We start from the raw sequence: 21,903 nt of genomic DNA, 5'->3' as shown, positions 1-21,903 counted from the left end.
GCCTAACCGACTGAGCCACCCACACGCCCCTGAAATTTTTTTAATTAAACTAATTTCTGTCTCTCTCCACTAGAATGTGAGCTCCTTGAGGGCAGGGCCCTCCTGTCTTGTTCTCAACCTGATACAGAGTGGACCCTCAGTGGCCTGGCCTGTACTGGGCCTTTGGCCGCCAGGCTCCCAGTGGGCACTCAGTAAATACCGGGTGACCACATGAATGAAGGCATAGTCCCCAGTCTCCCAGTTTCTTCAGGGTACACATCCAGAAACAAGGGTTCTAGCCCCTTTGTGATCTGCTGATCTCTCTCTCTCTCCTGAAGACATTCTAGCCTTAACATTTCATACCTATAAGCCAACATGACACTTCAGGGGAGCATGGGCAGAACAGAGCAGAGAGGGGCATTCACTTACCTTATTCTAGACTCTATACTTTTATTAATGCAGCCGCATATGGATCAACCTTTTGACCAGGCTTTCATCCAGCCTCCTTGGGTTGGAAGAAATAGAAACTCACTCAGAGGCACTTTAGGCAAAAGACGCAGAGGTATGGGAGAGGCTAGAGGCTGCTCCATAAAAACCCGGGCCATCTTGAAAGCTGTGGGTCTCCCATGACAGCAAACTAGAACCACTGCAAACCATCTGGGTCAGCTGCTGGGTCTGGCTGGGTGTCCCTGGGTGACACGGTCCCTTGCTCACTATCTCTGTCTCCATACACATGGAGGACGGTGGCTGTCCTACTCCATCTCACTTCCCACAGCCAGAGGTGACAGAAGGGTGGTTCCAATGCCAATCTTGGGTCCAAGGAGAGGATCTGATCGGTTCAGCTGTGGGCCTGTCATCCAATCAGTGGTGACTGGAAGGTGGGGGTCACAACTTCCAGAGGTGGCTGCTGAACCCCATCACTGTAATTGGGCAGACAATTTTCTAAGCAGCAGCTGCTCCACAGGCTTAAGTCATCCCAAACAGGCCGAGTCACCAGGAGTGACATTAAAAGTTAACAGTGGCATGGCCAGACACACTGCAACAGGACGGACATTGGCACTGGAGCTGGTCCCCAGGCTCCTGCTGTATGGCATGCCCCCCTCCTGATGGCTGGTTGTGAGGAGCGAATGAAGACAGCACTGTTACGTCCCCAGACTTGCCTCATCCCACATGGGACCGACACATTTTGGATTCATGTTCTGGATCCTACAAGACCCCTCAGCTATCCCCAGAGCCACTCAGGGCCTCCTAGGGCCTGCTTCCACCTCCAGACTAGTGCCCCGGGGGAGCTGGCCAGAACACAGCACTGTGTGACTCTGTCCCTCCCAGAAGTCCTCCCCAGGTGGATGTGCCTGGGAGTGCATGCTCTTGTCACACAGCCATGTGGAGCCAGGCAGGCAGGGTGTCCTCTCCTGAGGGGCCCTGCCTCCCATCACCTCACTCAGCTCTCTTGGGGGGCATGAGCCTAGTCAGCACTCCGTGGTTCCAGGCTGGTGGGCGGGCAGGTGGCAAAAATGAAATGCTGGTAGAAAGGTCTCAGCATTCCGGAAGCTCTGGGGAGGCCTCCTGCTCATCAGCTTATCTACAGAGAGCAAGAGCTGGGAGCCAGATACTGGAGTCACTTGTGGTTAGATCCAGCTGCCCGGACTCTCCAAAGCCAGGTGTTCCTTTACTTTCTAAATGTGAAACAGAGCGCGGGCGGGAACCACAGCGTATTTGGGAGAGAAGACAGCTGCCTCCTTCCCGATGAGCAGCTACAGACGGAAAGATGTGCAAAGTCCCCCTGTCTCCGCTGGCCTTACGAAGAGGCTGTGCCTAGAACGTGTGCTGTCACTACAGTTCCAGGATCCTGCACATTTCTCTCTATAACGCCCAGCAGGATTACATTTGGAGAGGTCCGTTCCGACGCAGGGCAATGCTTGCCTCCGGCGCGGTGGCCCAGGGCACACACCGCCACAGACCGGTCACAGAGCCCAGGCTTAAGCACGCCGGCTGCCACCTTCCACCCCGCTCCCTGGGCAGCTGCTGTTCCCAAAGCACGCGCGTCGCTGTGCGCTCCCCTCCTCGCCCACGGCAACCGCCGCCTCCGGGCACTTTCCCCCACCGAGAGGCCCTCTACAGGGCGCTCCGGGCCTCCCGCGGGTCCCCGGCGGCAGCGGCCCCTCCGGGACCAACACCCCCTTCCCCGATCCTCCGGAACGCCGCTCTTCTTGCACAACAGCCTCCCTGACGCAGAATTCGCACCCGCGGAGAGACGCCGGGGTCTGGCCGCCGACCCTGCCCAGGGACGCCGCCGAGGGCCAGCGTCACTCAACGGTGCCTGGTGTTAACCGCAGCAGGAAGCAGCGTGGCATCGCTCTCTTCTCCCGGACCGCACGGGCTCCGCGTCCGCCCCAGGCCCAGCTCACCCGCCACCTCGAGTCCGGCGCGACGAGCACCGCGCTGCGGCGCCTGCGCGCGCCTGCGCAGCCGCGAGAGCGTCCCCGCGCATGTGCCTGGACGCGTCCATTTCCCGGCCGCCCCGCCCCCGCCGATGGTTCCGTCCGGGGGGCGGGGCCAGGCGCGGCGGGAAAATCGGCGCGGAGCGCGGCACCGCTTCGGTCCTGCGCGGTACCAGGTCCCTGTTCGTGTCCCCGGTCCCGCCATGGCACAGCCCCGACTCACCGACTTCTTCGCGCGCCGCCGCCCCGGGCTCCGCGCCGCGCCGCCGCGGGTCAAGCCGGTCTGGCGCACCCCAAGCCCCGCCAAGCCCGCGCCCGGCGCCCCGGCCCGCACCCCGGGCGGCAGCCGCAAGCGTGCCCGCCCGCCCGCCGAGCCCGCGCGCGACCACCCTGCGCCGCCCGCGCGCCGGAGGCTGCGGCTGCCGGCCGACACGGTGACGGGGGAAACTGAGACCGGGGCGGGGGCGGGGGCCGCGGACCGGGGGTCTGGCTGCAGACGGTGCAGCGAGCGGGGAACAGGCCCCGAGCCGCAGCAGGAAACGGTGCAGCAGGCCTGGGGCCCGGTCACCGCAGACGGCAGGGGGCAGGTGTGCTGTGGCCGCCGCGAGAACCGGGCACAGAGCTCCGCAGCAAGGGCGCCCAGGTGCTGGCGTGAGGAGGGCCAGGGCCCCGCGGGCTGGTAGACGTCTGGCCTGCCTGCGAGCCTGGGCGGGGGGCCAGGCCGGAGCAGAACAGGAAGCAGGCGATGGGCCCGCTCCTCTGGCTCGACTCCAGCAAAAACCTCCACTGGTGCCCCCAGCAGCGCGTGCTCTAGCTAGCTGAGGGAGGGAGGACTCCCTCCCACCGCAGTCTCGTCCACTCGTTCACCTTTGGCGTTCTGCCCACCAGGTCTCGGATCCCGCTGACCCGGCTGACCCGACTGCCCCAGCTGCCCCAGCTGCTCCAGCTGCTCCCGCTGACCCGGCTGACCCGACTGCCCCAGCTGCCCCCGCTGACCTGGCTGACCCCACTGTCTCTGCTGCCCCCGCTGCCCCCGTTGATCCGGCTGCCCCTGCTGACCCGGCTGCCCCCGCTGTCCCCGGCTCCCCAGAGCAGGCCCCTCTCTCAGCAGGTCTGCAGCCCTGCCTGGCCGCTCGGGAGAAGGTGAGGTTGGACCCAGGGTGGGGGAGGTAGAGTGATGTGGGTGTGAATGGCCAGCTGAAGGCATCTTGTGTCCACAGGCTTCCTCAAAAGTCACTTTTTCTGAGCTCAAGTCGTGCCTACAGCGGGCACGGGAGCTAGGGGCCCGGGCCCAGGAGCTGAGGGCAAGTGCCCAGAGGAAGGATGCTGGGGAACCCAGCGTGCCCGAGGACCAGGGGCACCCAGCAGGGCCATGGTGAGTCCTGGGTGGGTGGTCAGGCACCGGAGGAAAGACTAGGCTGATGGGAGGACAGGACTGGGTAGAGGCCAGGGCTGCTCCTTCCATGGAAGCCGTGCAGGTGATGAGGCTCTCAGATCCCAGCCCTGCCACTGGCTAGCTCCGCACCCTGGCCTCCATCCGTGAGAGGTGCCACTTCTTGCCGCGGGGGGCCCTTGTGAGCTTCAGATGCTGTCAACAGCTCGCCGTTATTGGGTATTTGTCCCCTGTAGCCATGTCTGTCCTCCCCAGCCCCTGTGGTCATCGAGTGCCTCTTAGAGATGAGGGAACCAGGGTTGGGGGTGGCCAGGGACTTCCCTAGGTTGCCAGGCAGGACATGGCAGAGCTAGGTTTGGAGCTATGCCTTTCTGTCTGCACCTCCAGCCATGTGCATGATGGGGACACGGGGTGTGCGGGGGCCATGGGAACGGGGGTGTGGTGTGTCAGGGGAGTGGTTCTCAAGCCCCGACTCTGGGGTCTCCCTGGCCACATTGCCTGCCTGCTGTTGGTGCTGGAGGGGTGTGGGTCTGCTGCTTCCCCTGACGCCTGGATCCCTCCCTGGCAGTGGACAGAAGGCCCCTGCCTACCAGCGCTTCCATGCCCTGGCCCAGCCAGGGCCCCCGAGCCTCGTGCTTCCTTACAAGTACCAAGTGCTGGCGGAGATGTTCCGCAGCATGGACACCATCGTGGGCATGCTCTACAACCGCTCCGAGACCGTGACCTTTGCCAAAGTCAAGCAGGGCGTCCAGGACATGATGCGCAAGTGAGTGGCCCGCCACGGGTGGGGCCCTCCCCCTGCCTGCGGAGTCTGCCGTATGCCCTGCCGGCCGCTCTCTGACCCCAGCACCTTGTTCCGTAGGCGCTTTGAGGAGCGCAATGTTGGTCAGATCAGAACTGTGTACCCTGCTTCCTACCGCTTCCGCCAGGAGCGCAATGTCCCCACCTTCAAGGACGGCGTTAAGAGGTCTGATTACCAGCTTACCATCGAGCCGCTGCTGGACCAGGGTGAGTGTGCTGTGGCTGAGCTCACGTAGCCCTGAGCGTCCGGTTCCCTGCCAGGGCCACGGTTTTGAGCATGGGTGTTAGGCGTTGGGTCCCCGGCCTCCTACGATGCCCGGGGTCTCGGGGCTGGGGACTCAGGCCTGAGCTCTGCCCACAGAGGCCGGCAACACGGCGCCCCAGCTCACGGCCTCACGCCTCCTGCAGCGCCGGCAGGTCTTCAGCCAGAATCTGGTGGAGCGCGTCCGTGAGCACCACAGGGTGAGTGCGCGCCCCGGGATGGCCAGCTCCACCCCTGGAGGAAGCCTCTCCCCAGCCCGCCCTGTCCTCCGTCCCCTCCTCCTGTCAGGGCTCGCTCCTACCTGCAAGAACCAGGTCCTCTCTAGAGTTCTCTGAGCCCCTCCTATGGCTGCCTCCTGCAGGGTGGGTGCGGGCTGGGCGGGAGGCCCTGGGCCCGGTCCCCTAGCTGAGGGGGAGGAGCTCAGCATGGCAGCCTCAGGCCCTGGGAGGTGCATGACGGGCTCAGTGGGTGCTGGTGGCTGCTGTTTCTGGCTCTTGGCCCAGCCGAACACCTGGAGCTCAGGTGCAGGACCTTGCCCGAGGTCGCTCAGCTGGGACAGGAGCCCAGCAGCTTTGCCTGCCCCCACGCGGATGTGCCCAGGGTCACCCGGCACGTCCTGTGCCCTTTGCACACAGGCCTTCCTGGCCTCCCTGAACCCTCCCATGGTGGTGCCCGAGGACCAGCTCACACGCTGGCACCCACGCTTCAACGTGGACGAGGTGCCTGACATCGAGCCGGCCGAGCTGCCCCAGCCGCCCACCACGGAGAAGCTGGCCACAGCCCAGGAGGTGCTGGCCCGTGCCTGCAGCCTCCTGTCGCCCAGGGTGAGACTGTGTCCGAGATGACGGGGCAGGGCAGGCTGACCTCCACGTGGGTATCTGACAGGCTCCATCCTTGGCCAAGTGCCTCGCGGGTGGCGGGAGGTGCCCTCCCCTCGTGCCCGGATGCACAGGGTGCTTGGGCTGGACAGACGGCGACTCCTGGGCAGGGGGGCTGCTCCTCATTTCTCCCTTCTGACCTGCTGCAGATGGAAAAGGCCCTGAATGACCTGGCTTTGCGTACGGCTCAGCCCAGCAGCCCTGGGTCCCCCAGCCCCGCCCTGCTGGCCGCCCCACCGGCAGCCCCGCCTACGGCCCTGAGGGGGTTGTCCCAGGACCTGCTGGAGAGGGTGAGTGTTGGGGGGCCCGGCAGGGGGGCCACGGGGCTGGCCTTGCCCTGACTGCCCCCTGGCCCCCTGCAGATCCGGTGCAAGGAGAAACGGAAGCAGCTGGCCCAGATGACGCGGCGGCCAGAGCAGGAGATGCGCCTGCAGAGGCTGGAGCGGCTGCCCGAGCTGGCCCGCGTGCTGCGCGGCGTCTTCGTGTCTGCGCGGAAGCCAGCGCTCACCATGGAGGTGACCTGCAGCAGGATGCTCGGCAGCTACCCTGCAGCCATGAGCCCCGGTGTGTGCTGCGCCCTCCCCGTGTCCCCGGCTCCCGGGTGAGGGTGGGCACCGTGGACCGGCTGCTCCCCACGTGTGGGGTCTGTGGTGTGTGCTGGGCAGGCACAGTGCCCTTGAGGTCACCTCTTGAGCCTCTGCTCACAACCCAGCCGGTCACCCTGCAGCCCCTCGGACGGCCCTGCGCCCCACGGGACCGGCAGCTCCCTCCTGGGGACCGGGACCAGGACCGGCGTGGGGCTCAGTGGGAGGGTCAGCTCCTTGGCAAGGCTGTCCCCCATCTTTCCACTGTTCACTCTGCTTCTCGGGGGCATGGACAGGCTTGGCGGGTGTGGGCGAGAGGGGGAGGGCTGGTCCTAAGGAAGGCCTGCTGACGGCCCAGACACCCACCCCATGGGGGCTTAGCGCCCACTCAGGTGTGCATGGGCCCCAGCCTCACACCCCTCTCCGTCTGCAGGGGAGATGGAGCAGCACGTGCGGCTCCTCTCCGAGCTGCTGCCCAACTGGCTCAGCCTCCACCACATCCGCACGGACACCTATGTCAAGCTGGACAAGGCTGCTGACCTGGCAGAGGTCATCACACGGCTGGCCCGCCTTGCCCGCGCGGAGGCGGCGCTGTGAGCGCCTCGCAGACATGGGCTTCCGGTCCCTGGCCCGGCCCGCTGTGTCTGTTTTACTCCCTTTAGGAACACCATGCACTTTTCCCCCTTCTGAACTCCCCACCAGGCTCTCTGGGCAGTAGGCCTCCCCCGGTGCGTCGTATTGTCATTAAACTGGTTTCTGTTGGGGACTTTGTCTTTGCTGTGTTTGGGGTGCAGGGAAGTGGGGCAGGAGGTTAGGCGGTTGGCAGAATGCCCCCCTGGACGTCGATGTGGGAATCCTGGATGGTCCAGTGGGCTTGGCGTCCCCGCTGGACCCTTGTAAGAGGGAGGCAGCCTGCAAGCCTGGAGAGTGGTAAGCCGCCGGCCCCGAGGCTCTAGAAGCTGGGAAAGCCAGGAGACGGTCTCCCTGGAGCCCCCAGAAGGAACCAGCCCCAGCAACACAGACCAGCACTTCCCGCATCTGGAAGCCGCCCCAGGCCACACCGGTCTCCTGTTTGCCCTCTGTGAGGACAGAACCACACGGTGCCATAGACAGGCCTGTGCAGCCTGCCATTGGGGGGGTCCCTGCATGTCCCGGCCCCAAGGCCAGACCCCACCCTGGCACGTGGACCGAGAGCAGCCATTCTAGCAAATCAGTTTATTCACTTCTCGTGGTGTTTGTGAGTGCACCTGCAGGGGCCTGGGGCTGGGCCCCAGCCGGAGCCGCTGGCTCCAGGCCTTGGCACCCCCACAGCCCGCAGGAAGGACCCCAACGGTGGCCTAAGCACCAGAGAAAGACAACTGCACAAAACCCTTACAAAATTAAAAAAAAAAGTCCAGGCGGATGGCTGGTGCCCCCTGGCGGCCAGAGCCAGCCACCGGGCTGGACCTCCTCCCTGCCAGGATGGGGCCAGAGTCACTCGAACTGCAGGAGAGAGAAGAAGGGCACGGGCGTCAGCTTCTCCCTGCCCTTCAGCGACGTCAGCTCCACGAGGCTCACGCACTCCAGCACCTCGGCCTGCAGCTGGCCCAGCAGCTCACAGGCTGCCCGCATGGTTCCTGGGTGGGGGGAGGGGGTTGGTATGCTGACAAGGCTCCCAATGGCCGTGCAGGGTCCTGCTGCTCACGGGTAAACTGTAGAGTGCCGGGGCCCCAGTCCACTTCTCACTCCTGCGGTGAGGCACTTCCTTGCAGCCCTAGCAGCCCTCCTGCCAGGCCCTCTGCTGGGGGGAGACCCTCACCGCCAGTGGCCAGCAGATCGTCCACGACAACCACCTTCTGCCCCGGCTCCAGGGCGTCTCTCTGGATTTCCAGCTCAGCCTGCAGATGGGAAGCAGGCCCACGGTCTGCATGTGTCTGGAAATGGCCTGGGAGGTGACGCTGACAGGACGCCACACGGTCTGAGCCCCACTCTCAACCCACCCAGCGGTTTCCTGGCTGCGTGAGCTAGCCTGGTGTCTCAGGCTGAGCACCACCCACGGCAGGGCCACTGACCCCACAACTATCCCTGGGGGACCCAAGCGGTGCACGCAGCCCACTCACCTTGCCATATTCCAGGGTGTATGAGGCAGACACAGTGGGGCCAGGAAGCTTCCCTCGTTTTCGGATGAGCACGCAGCCCAAGCCAAGCTCCTGGGCCAGGGAGGGGCCGAACAGAAATCCTCTGGAGTCCAGGCCTGTTGGCGAGAGCTGGGGTGTCAAGGGGCAGCTGGGGGGCACCGCAGCACGAGCTCCCCGTGGGCCAGTGCTGGAAGAGGACACGGAGCCTCTGCAGTGACAGAAGGCCCCTAGCTCTGTCGGCTCCAGCTACAGGACCAACGACATCCGTCCTCTTGCACCCACCGGGCACAGGGAGTGCTGCGTGCTGATGGGAGCTGGGGAGCCGGGGCCAAGGGCCAGGTGTGTCTGGCACGGGCCTGTACGTGACTGCGTGGCCTCAGGGGAGTGACCGGACTTCTCCCCATCTCTAACGGGCTAGCAGTGACCATGGATCAGACTTGAACGCCTCTTGTCATCCTTAAAAGCAGCATCTGCCTGGAAAGGGGCAGCGCAGGCCCTCACCCCACCCAGGGGTGCAGTGGCAGCAGCTTCCGGAAGGAACCCCCTGGAGGACTCAGCCAAGTGGAAGGCTGTGGGCCCTCCCAGAGGCGGGGAGCCACGGGCGGGCCAGGAGAGGGGCTCGCACAGGGACAAGACCTGCCAGGGTGCGCGTGGGGAAAGGGCCCGGCCCCCGGCTCAGTACACACTGGAGAGGGAGAGACTGGTCAGACCCTCCCTGGGGAAATTCAGCCGCGGGGCCCCACGTGTCCGGAGCTGAGGGCCAGGAACTTGGTTGGGGGGGGACGCTGCCCTCCGCCGCACCCACCCTCAGGCTGCAACGTGGGGCGCAGCGGGTCCATCCCTACAACCCACCAAACACCCGTGCAGCGTTCGGCGTGTCCCCTGAGGGTCGCCCCCCGAGCCCCTCCCAAGCAACCGCGGGGCGTCCGTCCTGTGTTCGCTCTGCCCGGGGGAGAGGAGCGCACACGCCACCCTCACGGGGCCTGGCGCAGACCCGGCGACCCCGCCAACCGCACGGCCTCCCGGGGCGTCCCCCTGGGGTTCAGGCACCCGCCCCCGGCCCCTCCGCTTGCCCACGATGTAGTCGATCTTGCCGCCGTGGGTCTTCTTCAGGTGGTTCGCCAGGAGGCTGATGGAGGCGCGGAAGGAGTCGGGGTCCTTCAGGAGGGGCGAGATGTCCCTGGCACGCAAGAGCAGGCCGGGTGACCCCAGGGGTCGGGGCCGGGCCCCGCGCCGCCGCCCTCCCGTGCCCCGCTCCGTCCGTCCGTCCGTCCGTCCGCGCGGACCACGTGGCCGGCCGGCCCGCACCTGAACAGCACCCCCGGGACAGGGAAGTCCGGGAAGCTGCGGATGCGCCGCGCCACCAGCTGCAGCTCAGGGTCCGCCATCTGGCAGCCGGCGCTTGTCGGCGAGCGGGGAGCGAAGCTCGGCGGCTGGGGGCGGGGCCGGCAGCTCTGCGCCTGCGCTCAGCGCCGGTGGGCGGGGCCGATCGTGGGGCGGGGCCGCCGCCACCGCCCGAAGGAACTACCGTATTTCATCGAATCTTAGGTGCCACCGTTGTTAAGGCGCGCTTGTTTTTCTGTACCCTGAACAAACGCGTCCCCGCCTAGGGCGGTTTGCGCGCGGCCGGGGGGCGAAATCGGCGTCTACGCAGGCCCGACCGGGCTCCCGGGGAAAGCCCGAGGGGCGGGGGCGCCGGGCCTGGAGGGGTGGGGCCGGCCCCGGGAGAGTCTGGGAGGAAGGAGGGCCAGGGCCACCCGAGAGCACCGCCCCGTCAGCGGAGGTGGGCGGTGGCTCGGCAGCCCGGCGCTGGACGGAGCGAATTCCACGCCGGCGCACCCCTCCCCCTCCCGTCACCTTCCGCAAAAATATAGCTCTTAAAAAAAACCAAACCAAAAACGCCTGTTCCTTTATTCTAAAACTTTTCTTCATAATTTCCCAAGTCTTACAACGGTGCAGCTTCGGCATCACAATCCCCGCAGAGACGTGAAAAGCCCCCTCTACGGAAGGCGGCTACGCAAGCCTTCGGGCAGGGGCGGGGAGGGAGCGGTGAGGTGGCAGTCTACACCCGCTTGCGCAGGCCCCTCGCGGTAGGCCACACCCGAGCCAGGGGAGGAGGGTCGGCGGGGCAGCTGCGAGGCACCGCCTTGCCCCACAGGGTACTGGGGTCAGGATCCCTGAGGACGGTGGAAGAGCAAGGTCCCCCCTGGACCAGGGGGGCCTTCCTTGGCTGCGGTCAGGATCCCCCTCCACGTTCACAACCCCACCCTGGAGGGGTGCAGGGGGACCCTCTGCATAGGGCCAATGGGCCAAAACAGGATTGGCACGGCCGACTGTGACAGCGAGACTCAGGTCGCAGACACGTCCTCTGGATCCTGGGATGGAGGCCGGCAGAGGGAGGCCGGAGGGCAGCATTCAGCTCTGGGGCTGAGGGTCACCGTTGGCAGGGTCAGCCGGGCCAGGACTAGGTCTGGGCCACGTGGCGCCTTGCAGGTCCTGCTGCTGGCGGCAGGTGAGGTGTGTCTGGTGTGGGCAGGGCAGAGGGCAGCGGGGCTCCTCCGGCGCGGGAGCCCTGAGGCAGAATCCTCCCGCCTGCAGGTATTAGTGGGGCCAGGAGCACTTCTCCGGTCTGGACTCCGGGGGCGTCAGGCACTTCCCTAACTTTTCACAGCCTGGGGGCGCCCAGTTCTGGCAACAAGAAGAGAGAACACGAAGTTGCTCAGTAGTGGCCCGACTCCTGCCCTGCCCCACTGCCTCTTGGCCTCAGGGTGAGGACCCGCGGCCAGGCAGCCACCGGCCCTGCTGTGTCTCCACGTTTCAACAATAGCTGACTCAGGAGAGTCCTCAGCCTGCTCAGGATCATCCACACAAAGCTCTCTGATCGTCAGCTGGGGTCAGAGCTGGCCTGTTTCAGGGGAGCCCCTCGGCAGGGCACGTGAATGTCCACACTTGCTCTGTATGGCCGTATTTCTCCCGGTCCGGAGGAGGGAGCCTTCCTTGTTTCGCCATGTCCCCCCACTGCCCATGGGGTGTCCCTGTGCCTTGGTCAGGAGACTCAGAATCACCCTGGGGGCACTCCCCCCACAGGGGGCCTCAGAGGCTGTTAATGAATCAGAACATCAAGGGCAGTGAGAACCCGGTGAAGGTCTCTCCTGCACTGCGTGGCATCACGTGGCCTCTGGTTGCCCATGCAGGGTGGGGCCGGCCGCTGGGGCAAGGCAGGCTTTGGATAAGGAAGCTGTTCTCAACGTCGGACGCAGAGCAAAATGACAGAGTGTGTGCAGGATACAGACTCTGCCAGCCTGGGAGGTTGTGGGGAGCCAGCACCCATGATTCTGGAGGCTGATCCACACTGCTCTGGTCTGCCTTCAGTTCCCTTGTGGGATTTGCGGGGGAGGGCTGGTCCCCCAGTTTTTCCGGGTCCAGGGGTCAGCCAGCTGCAGCAGCGTCCCAGCCAGGTCCCTCCACCCCCACGTCCACTACATTTGCACGCGGTGGGCAAGGACGCTGCCACCTGGAGCCCCAGCCTGGGCAGGCACCACATGCATTCGCTGACAGAGGGCATGCTGGGGGTGGGGACAGCTCGCTTTCACAGAAAGATTAAAGATGGGGCTTGGAGTGGGCGTGGAGGGCTCTCAGGCTCCTGGGACCCCAGGCACCTTGGTGGTCCTGAGACGGGGACCTTCTGCTGCACTGCTGTGAGTTCACAAGGCAGACCGCCCCTCTGAGGGAAGGAGGCAGCCCTGCCGGCTTCTGCCCTGAATGTCCTTCTTGGGGAGCCTCAGGACACGAAGCCCCAGATGTGGACAGCAGCGACAAGGCCACCCCCACACTGGCCCTGGCTATCGAGGCAGCCTTGCCCGCCCTATGATCATGCCCAGCATGATTAGCTGCTAATGCCCGACTCGGTCTTCCCAGCACACGCCCCCCACGCCCACGCCCCCCACGCCGCATTGGCTCCTCAGCGCAGGCTGGACTCCACGTGGCAGCTGCGACGTGCTCAGCTGCCCTCCAAACCACCGCGCGGGTCTGCGGGCCGCTCGGGGAGAGGGGCCGTCCAGCTGGAACGCGGGGCTACGCCATCCTGATGGTGCTCGGTGGGTTTTGGGGTGCAGCCAAAGCTTCTGACACTGGGACACCGGAATCACCCATCTTTGTGGAGCGGGGTGCCACACACACACAGTTACAGGGACAGGACTTGCAGGCGAGTGCCCACAGGGTTCCAGGAGGTCTGTCCCTGACGGGACCTTCAGGCCATCAGCCCAGCATGTCCACACCTGCAGAGGAGCCAAGCGAGCCCCTGCCCCACCTGGGAGGTCTGCACCAGAGCAGCAGGACAGAAGGGGGGCTCAAGCCCACAGCCCCAGCAGCCTCCAGAAGCACAACAGCTCCAGTCTATGGGTGAGGGTCTGGGGTGTGCAGACGTCACACGGCCCCAGGGACACCCTCCCAGCATCGGCAGCCCGTAGCGTATCAAGCACTTACCATGACGGCCTGGTTGCACATGTTGAGCTGGGGCTGTCCAGGGACCAAGGTCTTCTGGTGCTGCCGGACGACCAAGGTGACCCTGCGAAGGGCATCCAGGTACTCGGGGCTGGCAAAGCTAGAGGCAAGAGTGCCAGGTCACTGAGGGAGGGAGGCCTGGGCAGGCCATCAAGGTAGGCCACCTAAGCAGGTCGGGAAGGGGCCTGGGAGTGAGGGATCCCTCCCTGATGGAGTCACCAGCCAGCCGCCCCCACCTCTACCCCTGTGCCCAGGAGCAGGCCTGCACCTCGGGAACCTTCCCCACAAATGAGGTTGCGGGCACAGCGGCCACGACTCCTGCCTCACCAGTCAGGCTGCCCGGCCAGCACCCCCAAGGGCACCGCCAGGGTCACACGCACCCCTAAGCAGACCCAGATCTCTGCAGGCTCCTGGTGCCTTCTGCTTTCTCGGTCCCTCTGGCCCAGATTTGTGTAGCAGGAGCAGTGGGTCCTGCCCTGCTCATCATGGTCTCTGGATCCGCAACTGTGGCACTCCCAGGTCAGCCCTGCTCCTCAGGCCCTCCACCCCGTCCGGCAGGCTGTGCTCACCGCACACACCGCCTGTAAGCTTTTCAAAGCAGGTCTCAAGGCCTGTGTCAAGTCTTTCCACGATTCTCTGGCCAGACGCACTGGGAAGGACCGGCTTAAGCTAGGTTCAGCAGTCTAATTGGCAAGGTCTGCCCTGGTCTCCTCGTCTGGAGCACGGACACAAGTGTGACGGGGGCACGTGTGACTTCTGGGGGACCCTGGGGGCAGTCATGCTCCTCCAGAAATCGGGCCCTGCCATCCACGCCCATGGTCCTGCTGGGTCTTGGCTCTGAAGTTACTTCCAGGGGCAGAAGGGGAGCTCAGACTGCTTCCTCCCAGCCTCCTGCTGGTCTAGCTTGATCCCCAACCCCACTCGCACGTGGCCCTGGGCTCCAAACCTGTGGCTGGTGATAACCACAAGGGGCTCCCAGCTCCCACCTGTGTCCTGGAGCGTCCATAACAAATGGCCACAGACTGGGGCTTAGACCACCGGCATCTCTTCCCTCCCGGTTCTGGAGGCTGGAGTCTGAGATCCAGGCAGGAACGCACCCCGTTGGGAAGCTCCAGGGGTCCCTTGGCAGTGGTCATGTCCCTTCATCTCTGCTTCCGTTTTCACGTGGTCTCTCCCCTATGTCTGCATTCCCTCTTCTGTCTCCCATGGATACTCTCATTGGAGGTAGGGCCACCCTAGTCCAGGACAACCTCACCTCGACCCTCACCTTAACTACCCCTACAAAGTCCCTACTACCAATAAGACCACGTGTGAGGTTCCAGTAGCTGTAGGTGTGGGCACACCTGTTTCCTTCCCAGGGTCCTGGGCCTCAAAGCTGGACAAAGGTCCCGGGCAGTGTCTCAAGTGCTCTGGATGGCACGGCAAGGCCCCGTCCCAGAGCCTCGCTGGCAGGGGCCCTGCGGTGGATCTTTCCAAGCTGTGCTGCCTGCCATGCACAGAGCTTCTCGTCCACCCCACACCTGGACCCTCAAGCCCCCAGTGCAGCCGTCCCTGAAGGCAGCCCAGGTGGGGGTCACACCGACCCGTGGGAGAGGTAGACAGATGGCAGGCAGACGGGCGCACCCGAGAAAAGCAGGCCACGCACGGCACCGTGCCGGAAGAAGCAGCGTTTGCCACGGCAGACACCAGAGGACAGGCCTGGAGCACCTGTTGGGGGCAGGAGGCCCCCGTGTGTTGCTTTGTGCTCTTCTGTGTCTCCAAGAGCTCAAGACGCGCATTTGACTCTTTGGTAACACCCAACCCGCTGGTGAGCACCTGCACTTGGTTGGGCCCGGCCAACATCTTCTCAGCAGCCTAAAGGCCTCCCCGCGCCCCAGCTCACCTGAGGGGGTACCTCTCCCCCGGGTCTCGTCCCAGGTGGAAGATCAGGGGCAGCTTTGTGTGCTCCTCCTGTGTGTGGGTGGTGACTCCAGAGACATTCTGCCCAGGGCAGAAATCAACACCCTGAAACGAGATGCCGGGCGGACGGTGAGGGCTGTGTGCATGTATGTGCGTGTACACATGTGTGCGTGTGTACGCACGTGTGTGTGCGTGTGTGCACATGTATGCACGTGTGTGTGCATGCATGTGTACGCGTGTGCACCTGTGAGCATGTGCGTGTACGTGTGTGCGTGAACGTGTGCATGCATTTGTATGCGTGTGTATACGTGTATGTACGTTTGTGCATGTGTGTACGCGTGTGTGCATGCGTGTGTACATGTATGCACGTGTGCACGTGCGTGTACGTGTGCATGTGTGTGTACGTGTATGCACGTGTGCGCGCATGCACGTGTACAAGTGTGCATGCATGTGTGTATGTGTGTGCGTGTACACACGTGTGTGCATGCGTGTGCTTGCACATGTGTGCGTGTGTGTACATGTATGTACGCATGTGTGCGTGTACGCCTGCATGTGTGTGCATGCAACCACGCCCCAGGAGCCCAGGCAGCAGTGGCCATGCGCCCCGCGAGGCAGGAGCTCCCCGTTCCTGCGTGCTGCGTCCCAGGACGCACGAGTGAGTGCTCTGGGGCTGAGCGCAATGGAGCAGGCCTCCTGTAGGATGTCTTTCCCACATCCCTGGCCTCGAAGCCGCTGAGCCCTCATTCCTGTGTTTTCAGTACCCCACTGTACCCCTTTTTTGGGGAATGGGAACTGACTCTCTTTAAAATGTTTTTGGGGTACCTGGCCGGCTCAGTTGGTGGAGCGTGTTAACTCTCAATCTCGGGGCTGTGAGTTTGAGCCCCATGTTGGGTGTAGAGATTGGTTAAAAAATCTTGAAAAAGGGGTGCCTGGGTGGCTCAGTCATTGAGCGTCTGCCTTCGGCTCAGGTCATGGTCCCAGGGTCCTGGGATCGAGCCCCACATTGGGCTCCCTGCTCTGTGGGAGGTCTGCTTCTCCCTCTCCTACTCCCCCTGCTTGTGTTCCCTCTCTCACTGTGTCTCTTTCTGTCAAATAAATAAAATCTTAAAAAAAAAAAAAAAAATCTTGAAAAAAAGAGTGCTACCGCTTAAACAAAATACATAAACTGTTTTAGCCCATCTGGTAGCTTCCAGGACGAAGCCACCCCACCTGGTCTGCTTCCTGCGGCCGCAGTGCCCCGTGCTCAGCGCTCCCTGAAGGCTCCTGGGCCGCCTCGGAGGCCAGGAAGACAGAGGCCCATGGCAGCGGCCCAGACGCCCTGGGAACAGCAGGGACTGAAACGGACTACTGCTGACATGTTCGAGGACACAGGAGCACAGATCGTGTGCATCAGGCCCAGCTCCACACCCTCCCCAGGCCGCCCCTGCCCTCAGGGGTCCTCTCCTGGTGTGTGTGTCGGGGAGGGCAGCTTCAGCTTCTGAAGTCAGCGTGTGGCATGAGCACCATCCAGGTGCTGGGATGGCCCTGGGGCTCCCTCCCAAAGCTGCTGCGCTCATGGCCTGGAGCTCTGTCCCCAAGGCTTGCAGGATGCGGGACTCCCTGACTTGGGAACAGGAAAAGCCAGAATCCTGACGTCCTGGTGAGCCCAGGGCCCCTCAAGCAGCTTGGCTCCAGTCTTCAGCCAACACAGGACACGGCTTATAGGGTCTGGAGAGGTGGCTGTGACCTGTGCACGTGAACCCCAGAACTGGGGCCTGGGGACAGACGTGTGCCGCTCGCTTCTCAACCACGAGCAACTGGAAGGCTTTCTGCAGGCCCCAGTGCAGGTGATGGGCAACCCCCCCGTGTGTGACCCCCCCCCCCCCGGTGTCTGTCAGGGACAGCTGGCCAGTGGAGCAAGTAATACTCTGCTTTTCAATAAAGCAGGAGGTAAGGAACCCATGAAATTTCATTTATCTGCACTGAGCTGTGATTCTTGAATCAGTGGCCAGAAAAATAAGGAGAATCGAAGATAGAGAGGGCAGCCAATAATGGATGCCCAAGTGGGCAACCCCTTGACCTTCTGGGAGCAGAAGTGTTGGAGAACACGTATGGATTCAACAACGAGAGAGCCACCACCTCCAGCACAAAAATGTTGGTAGCTAATGGTCTAGACAGAACACACAAATCCTCATTCAGATGCAAATCAAATACGGGATTTAATTAAGACGCTGCTCATTAGCACAGAATTTCCCTTACGACTGCTGTCCCGTGAGGGAGGGCGCGGCCGTGGGGCATCAGAGCCGAGCCAGCCCCAGTGGCCCCTTCCCCCTCAGAGCCCAGGCCTGTGCACAGAGCGGAGCATGGGGAGCGGGGCACACCTGCCCCTCCGTAGCCCTGGCCCGTGGAGCCCTGCACTTAGGCTAAGTGTGGGATGTGTGGGATGTGTGTACCCCACTCCTGCTGTGCCCTGGGCTGGTACAGGGAAGCTGGCCCCTCCCTCCTCCTCTGCCCTCCTTGCTCAGCCAGCCCCAGGGGAACTGAAAAGCCTGACCTGGGGTGTGGCCGGGCCCCAGGGATAAGAGCATAGCTGAGAAGCTAGCAAGGTCCATGTGGGGGATTCCCAAGCCAGGGACCACAGACCTGCACACACTGGCTGAGACGCACCCCAGGCCTGTCCCTTAGGTTGGGAGCCTGCCCAGGCCTGGCTGTGCCCCAGCAGGGCAGCCCCGTGGCTTCTGAACAAAGCTGCCGGCAGCGTGTCAGCCGCCTGGAAGGGCTGGGAAGAGGTGGCCTGCCATCCCCCTGGTGCTCCAGAGAGCGGCCAATGGCCGCAGGGACGCTGTCACCCTTACCTCTTGGGCCCTTCGCACCCTCACACGCCCCCTGGGTCATAGTGACCCCTGGAGGGAGAAGGGCCATCAGAACAGCCGATGGTCAGCCCACTCCCCCACCGGGCAGCTGCCCCCCAGGCAGGGACTCCCCTGACCTCTACACAGAGGAGAAAAGAACCGTGTGCTTCATCTGCTGAGAACTCAGAAGCTATGCCAAGCCAACAGCCCTGAGGGAGAGGAAGCCCTGTGTCCGCGGGCGGGGATGGCCTCTCCCGATACTTCCTGGCCCACCGTAAACACAGGACGGGTCACCCAGGGAGCTGCTCCACCTGCAGAACTTTCTGCACTTTCCCAACACCCTTTCTGAAAGAAGCTCCCCCAGCTCTTCCGGGTTTCGGCCCGCGTGGAAGCTGGGACGGGTCTTATCTGGGCCGGGGCTGACTGGACCCTGACCCGAGGGGCCCCAAGAGCCTGCAGGGCCAGGGAGCCCCAGGGGGGCCTGAGCAGTGGCTGCTCCTGTGCCACCTGGACTCTCGGGCAGCCGACAGCGGGGCTGGAGAAGGCCCTGGAGGGAGAAGCGAGGCCACACAGCTGCCCCCAAGCCCACATGGCCAGGCTCTGGGTTTTCGGGTGCTCCTATGACCTCTTAGCCTCTGAGCACCTAAAGGACAAACCACATGCAGCCCTGCCTGATAGGAGATGGGGTCCCAGGTGCTCAGGATGGCTGAGACTGTACCTGAAGAAAGGACGGGCTCAGCTGCGGGGAGGGACAGCAGGTACGGGGACCCTGGACACAAGCTAGAAGGGCTGGGGGGGCCTGGAGGAGTCCTGTGCCAAGAGCGCAGACCAGGCAATGGGGCTCTGCCATGCCCTTTACCGAGAGTGTTCTGGTAGAGGTTGGGGATTGCTGTCACAGTGAGTCTGGAAGCCCACAAGTAAGGTGGCGAGCACGAGAACCCTGTGGCCACCAGCCCTCTGCAGAGGCCTCTGGTCCTGGCCGCCTGTTGGCCTGCGCTGACAAGAGGTGTCCTCCTAAGGACAGGGTGTTGGGGGTGCAGAGTCCACGGCACCTCAAGCCCCCGTACCTGTCTGAACTCCTCCCAGGAATTGGTCCAGGTCCAGAAATGGGCCTTGTACTGGCCAAGGGTGACCGCCATCAGCGTGTTGCCGCGGTAATAGAATATTGGCCTGTTGGGGAGGAAAGGAGAGGGTCAGGAGACATGAGAAACTTGTGGGCGCACGGTTATGCTGACATGTTACAGAAATGACTATGCTGGGCTCACACTGGGCACAAAGGTGAACAGGTCCACCAGGCTGTGAGGGGTGAGCCCCATGGTCGGTCCCCTTGGCTCTCGGCCCTGGGGGTGAAGCTGGTGGCAGGCAGAGAGCGGCTCTGGCCCTCACCTCGGGAAGACAGCCTGCTAAGACCACCACCACCTGCACCCCCTCCCCACCAGTAAACCAGCTCTTGTGCAGAGTTCAAGACAGAAAAGACAAGCAACGCTGAAGACACCTAACAATGCTGTCTCATCTGCGCCCTAAAGCCGAGGCCGCGGGCGGCTCCGAGGACGGTGGGGCCGCTCCCCTGCTACACGACTTGGCGTTTCAGAATTCATGTCCCTCGGAGCAGCCTGGGAACCTTGTTTTGTTTGAGCAGAACAGCAGCTGGTCTCAAGCCGGGGAGAAGCTGAGTCTGGACACGAAGGATCCAGCGGGGATGGAGCCCAGGATGGGGCCGGGCTCCAGGGGTCTGGAGGGCTGGTGACTCGGGCAGAACAGTCTGTCCTCCCTCCCGCCTCCCTCCGCCCCGAGCACTGGGCCTGGATGTGCCCCGATGCCGCAGGTCCTGGGAATGGTCTCGGAGGACCAGGGCTCTTGCCCCTCATGTCCTCCCCCTGCCCTGAGCCCCAGCTGGGGGAGGAAGCTGCTTTGTCAGCTAGGCTTGGCTCTGTCACCTGGTGCTGGGGGGCCAGTGCCCGGCTGGAACCCACCTGTCTGTCAGCTGGCCCCAGAGCATGGCGGGGAGCAGGTCCAAGCCGTCGATCACCCTGTCACTGGGCGGCGCCAGGCCTGCGAGGGACAGGCTGGTGGTGAAGAGGTCCATGATGCTGCCCAGCTGGTGGCTCACCTGAAATGATGGGACGGAGGTGCACTCAGGATGCCCTGTGCTGACCAGATGGCAGCCAGGGCTCAGGTCCCCGGGCATGGGCCCATCTGCTGCCCAGCCTGGGGCATATGGTTGCACCCCCTTCAGCGCACACACACAGGGACAGAAACCCTCTCTGCCCGATGTCCACATGCGGGTGCACACACCCTGGCCCTGGCTCCTTCCTCTGGGCCCTGCCTTTACAGCCTCACCCTGCTCCAGGCTGTCCTGGAGTCCCTCACGTCATTGAGGGTCAGGCTGAAGCATGTGGGGCCACCACACTCACTCTCCCGCCTCAGGACCCCGCAGTGGAGGGACAAGCCCTCTCCCTGGGAGAGTGGCTTTGGGAGGTTAGGGCCGAGTGCAGATTCACTGTCCCATCCCCAAGTCCCGAGCCTTTGTTTCCGTGGTGACTATGAATTGGAAGGAGACAGGTGAGAAGAGGGGGCAGGAAGACGGCGGCGGGGTCCAGCCTGGTGAGGCCGGCCCCTCTGAGCCCATCTGTCACCATTACTTTAACACTGAGGTAGGAGCATGGGTGGAAAAAAGACCCGTGAGGCCCAGAGCAGCACGGAGAAGGGGCCGCTGGCTGGGGCCGACAGGAGGGCCCAGAGACTACCCTGGCCCAAAGTGCATGGTCTAACTCCACGCAACCAGCAAGACGGGTCTAAGGAAAGCAGAGCTCTCGGCCAAGGGCCGTGTGCTGGTCCCCACGGATGCACGTCTGCTCCCCTCATCTGGAGCCCACCGGGTTCCTTCTTCCCACCACACAGCTCAGTGGCCTGGATCTGGGGGTGAGGGCCGGGTCAGTGGGGAGGCCTGGAGAGTCTGCTGGCAGGCTTGGCGAGGCAGGCACCCCGTGTGCACGCGGTTGGCTGGGACCTCCAGCCACTGCTTCCCACGCCTGGGATCACGTGTGGACACAGAGCACATAGGCCACGGCTGCTCACATCACAGGTTCTGCAGCCCGGTGTGGGGGAACGGGAAGGCATTTGACTTAAACCTTCTGCGGAGGTTTGTAGAGAGGAGGCGGCGGCCAGCGCATTATCTCATTGCCACAGCTTCTCTCTCTTGCCACTTTTTTTCGACAAACAGAAAAAAAGAAATCCAAATATTTTAACTGCCTGGAAAAAATAAATGGGGAGGGGACACTGCCGTGTGGGTGGCATGGTGGGGTAGACCAGGATATCTGACATCATCCTTATGCGCACAGGACAGCTGGGAACACACAAAGAAACTCTTCCTGAAGGACAGAAACTCTCAACAGGCATGACGTCTTTAAGAAAAAGCAGTCCATCTGCTGTGGGCACGTGGGCGTCCCGGCTGGTGCCACCACCACTCCCAAGACTCCACTCTGGAACAGTCACCCTGCCAGGCATGAGGGGGGCTGAGTATTTGAACCTGCTGGACACATGACACGGTAGTTCAATAAAGTCCCCCCCTGGTCATCACAGGGCACAGGCCTCACAACCTGTTGGCTTCAATTTCAGCATGTGCCGAGGGACACAGCGCAGGGTAGGCCACACGGCTCTGTTCGGCACACTCTCTCCTCTAGGGAGCAGGGCCCAGAAGGGTGGCGAGCCAGGCGGATGAGGATGATCCCAAAGGCTGGAGCCCTCCCTTGGGAGACAGGTCCCCGTGGAGATGGTCCCGGAGGGAGAAGCTGTGGGGGAGCCAGGGGCGGAGGGGGGGCTCCATGCCCCACGCCTGGGGCCTGCTCCCCACTCTGCCACCTGACAGCCAGCAGTCCTGACAAGTGCATTCCTCTCCTGGGGCCAGTTTGCGAACATGTAGCATGGGAGCGGTGGTGACGGTGGTGAGGATGGTGATGTGATAGTGGACAGAACACCACCCACCCCTACTAAGGTCCACGTCCCAATCCCCAGACCCTGTGAACGTTTCCTTACATGGTAAAGAAGGAATCAAAGCTGCCAAACAGCTGGCCTTAAAACAGGAGCTGATCCTGGATCCCTGGGAATGGCCGGGGGGCCAGAGCCAGAGCGACGAGGGTCACCGCGGGGCCCTGACCGTGGACATGGCCGGGGGGCCAGAGCCAGAGGGACGAGGGTCACCGCGGGGCCCTGACC

At 63.5% G+C, this 21,903-nt stretch overlaps 3 protein-coding genes and 1 long non-coding RNA gene across 6 annotated transcripts in view; 1 reads left to right on the top strand and 3 right to left on the bottom strand.

Annotated features, from left to right (window-relative positions):
• Positions 1-50: 50 nt before the first annotated feature.
• On the bottom strand, positions 51-2,421 carry LOC118023466. Its single transcript, XR_004682814.1, has 2 exons — positions 2,224-2,421; positions 51-484 (listed from the first exon to the last, which is right to left on the bottom strand). It is a non-coding gene; the product is annotated as an uncharacterized LOC118023466 (long non-coding RNA).
• A 202-nt stretch (positions 2,422-2,623) lies between these two features.
• CDT1 (chromatin licensing and DNA replication factor 1) lies at positions 2,624-7,097 on the top strand. Its single transcript, XM_035024502.1, has 10 exons — positions 2,624-3,007; positions 3,270-3,563; positions 3,641-3,795; positions 4,382-4,579; positions 4,676-4,821; positions 4,976-5,076; positions 5,512-5,700; positions 5,904-6,044; positions 6,117-6,318; positions 6,772-7,097. Exons 1-10 carry the CDS (start codon positions 2,624-2,626, stop codon positions 6,933-6,935), a joined length of 1,974 nt encoding a protein of 657 aa, XP_034880393.1. The 3' UTR covers positions 6,936-7,097.
• Positions 7,098-7,538: 441 nt separating this feature from the next.
• APRT (adenine phosphoribosyltransferase) lies at positions 7,539-9,904 on the bottom strand. Its single transcript, XM_035024609.1, has 5 exons — positions 9,764-9,904; positions 9,529-9,635; positions 8,438-8,571; positions 8,137-8,215; positions 7,539-7,954 (listed from the first exon to the last, which is right to left on the bottom strand). The coding sequence occupies exons 1-5, from the start codon at positions 9,841-9,843 to the stop codon at positions 7,812-7,814; spliced, it is 543 nt and encodes a 180-aa protein (XP_034880500.1). The 5' UTR covers positions 9,844-9,904; the 3' UTR covers positions 7,539-7,811.
• A 433-nt stretch (positions 9,905-10,337) lies between these two features.
• Positions 10,338-21,903, bottom strand: part of GALNS (galactosamine (N-acetyl)-6-sulfatase) — a 25,985-nt gene continuing 14,419 nt past the window's right edge. The window contains exons 10-14 of one of the 3 annotated variants that reach the window (XM_035024604.1): positions 19,662-19,798; positions 18,756-18,858; positions 14,841-14,962; positions 12,941-13,058; positions 10,338-12,607 (exon numbers count right to left, since the gene is read on the bottom strand). In XM_035024604.1, the coding sequence (XP_034880495.1) occupies positions 12,530-12,607; positions 12,941-13,058; positions 14,841-14,962; positions 18,756-18,858; positions 19,662-19,798 (558 nt within the window). In that variant the 3' untranslated portion in view covers positions 10,338-12,529. The remainder of the gene's footprint in view (positions 12,608-12,940; positions 13,059-14,840; positions 14,963-18,755; positions 18,859-19,661; positions 19,799-21,903) is intronic. The other 2 variants (XM_035024605.1, XM_035024603.1) reach the window with 2 other exon arrangements.

The sequence above is a fragment of the Mirounga leonina genome, unplaced genomic scaffold (genome assembly GCF_011800145.1).
Source record: "Mirounga leonina isolate KUSES-001 unplaced genomic scaffold, KU_Mleo_1.0 Mir_180, whole genome shotgun sequence".
Taxonomy (NCBI): Eukaryota; Metazoa; Chordata; class Mammalia; order Carnivora; family Phocidae; genus Mirounga; species Mirounga leonina.
The sequence above is the reverse complement of the archived record's forward strand: the minus strand, read 5'-3'. Positions and strand labels throughout refer to the sequence as shown.

Bases quoted from the DNA above. Each gene is read 5' to 3' on its own strand.
- APRT (XM_035024609.1), bottom strand. From the start codon at position 9,843: ATGGCGGACCCTGAGCTGCAGCTGGTGGCGCGGCGCATCCGCAGCTTC. The intron at 8,216-8,437 runs GTGAGTGGGCTG...TCCCATCTGCAG, and splicing joins ACACCCTGGAATATGGCAAG to GCTGAGCTGGAAATCCAGAG. The intron at 7,955-8,136 runs GTGAGGGTCTCC...CCCCCCACCCAG, and splicing joins CGATCTGCTGGCCACTGGCG to GAACCATGCGGGCAGCCTGT.
- CDT1 (XM_035024502.1), top strand. From the start codon at position 2,624: ATGGCACAGCCCCGACTCACCGACTTCTTCGCGCGCCGCCGCCCCGGG. The intron at 3,008-3,269 runs GTGTGCTGTGGC...CTCCCACCGCAG, and splicing joins CCGCAGACGGCAGGGGGCAG to TCTCGTCCACTCGTTCACCT. The intron at 3,564-3,640 runs GTGAGGTTGGAC...TTGTGTCCACAG, and splicing joins GCCTGGCCGCTCGGGAGAAG to GCTTCCTCAAAAGTCACTTT.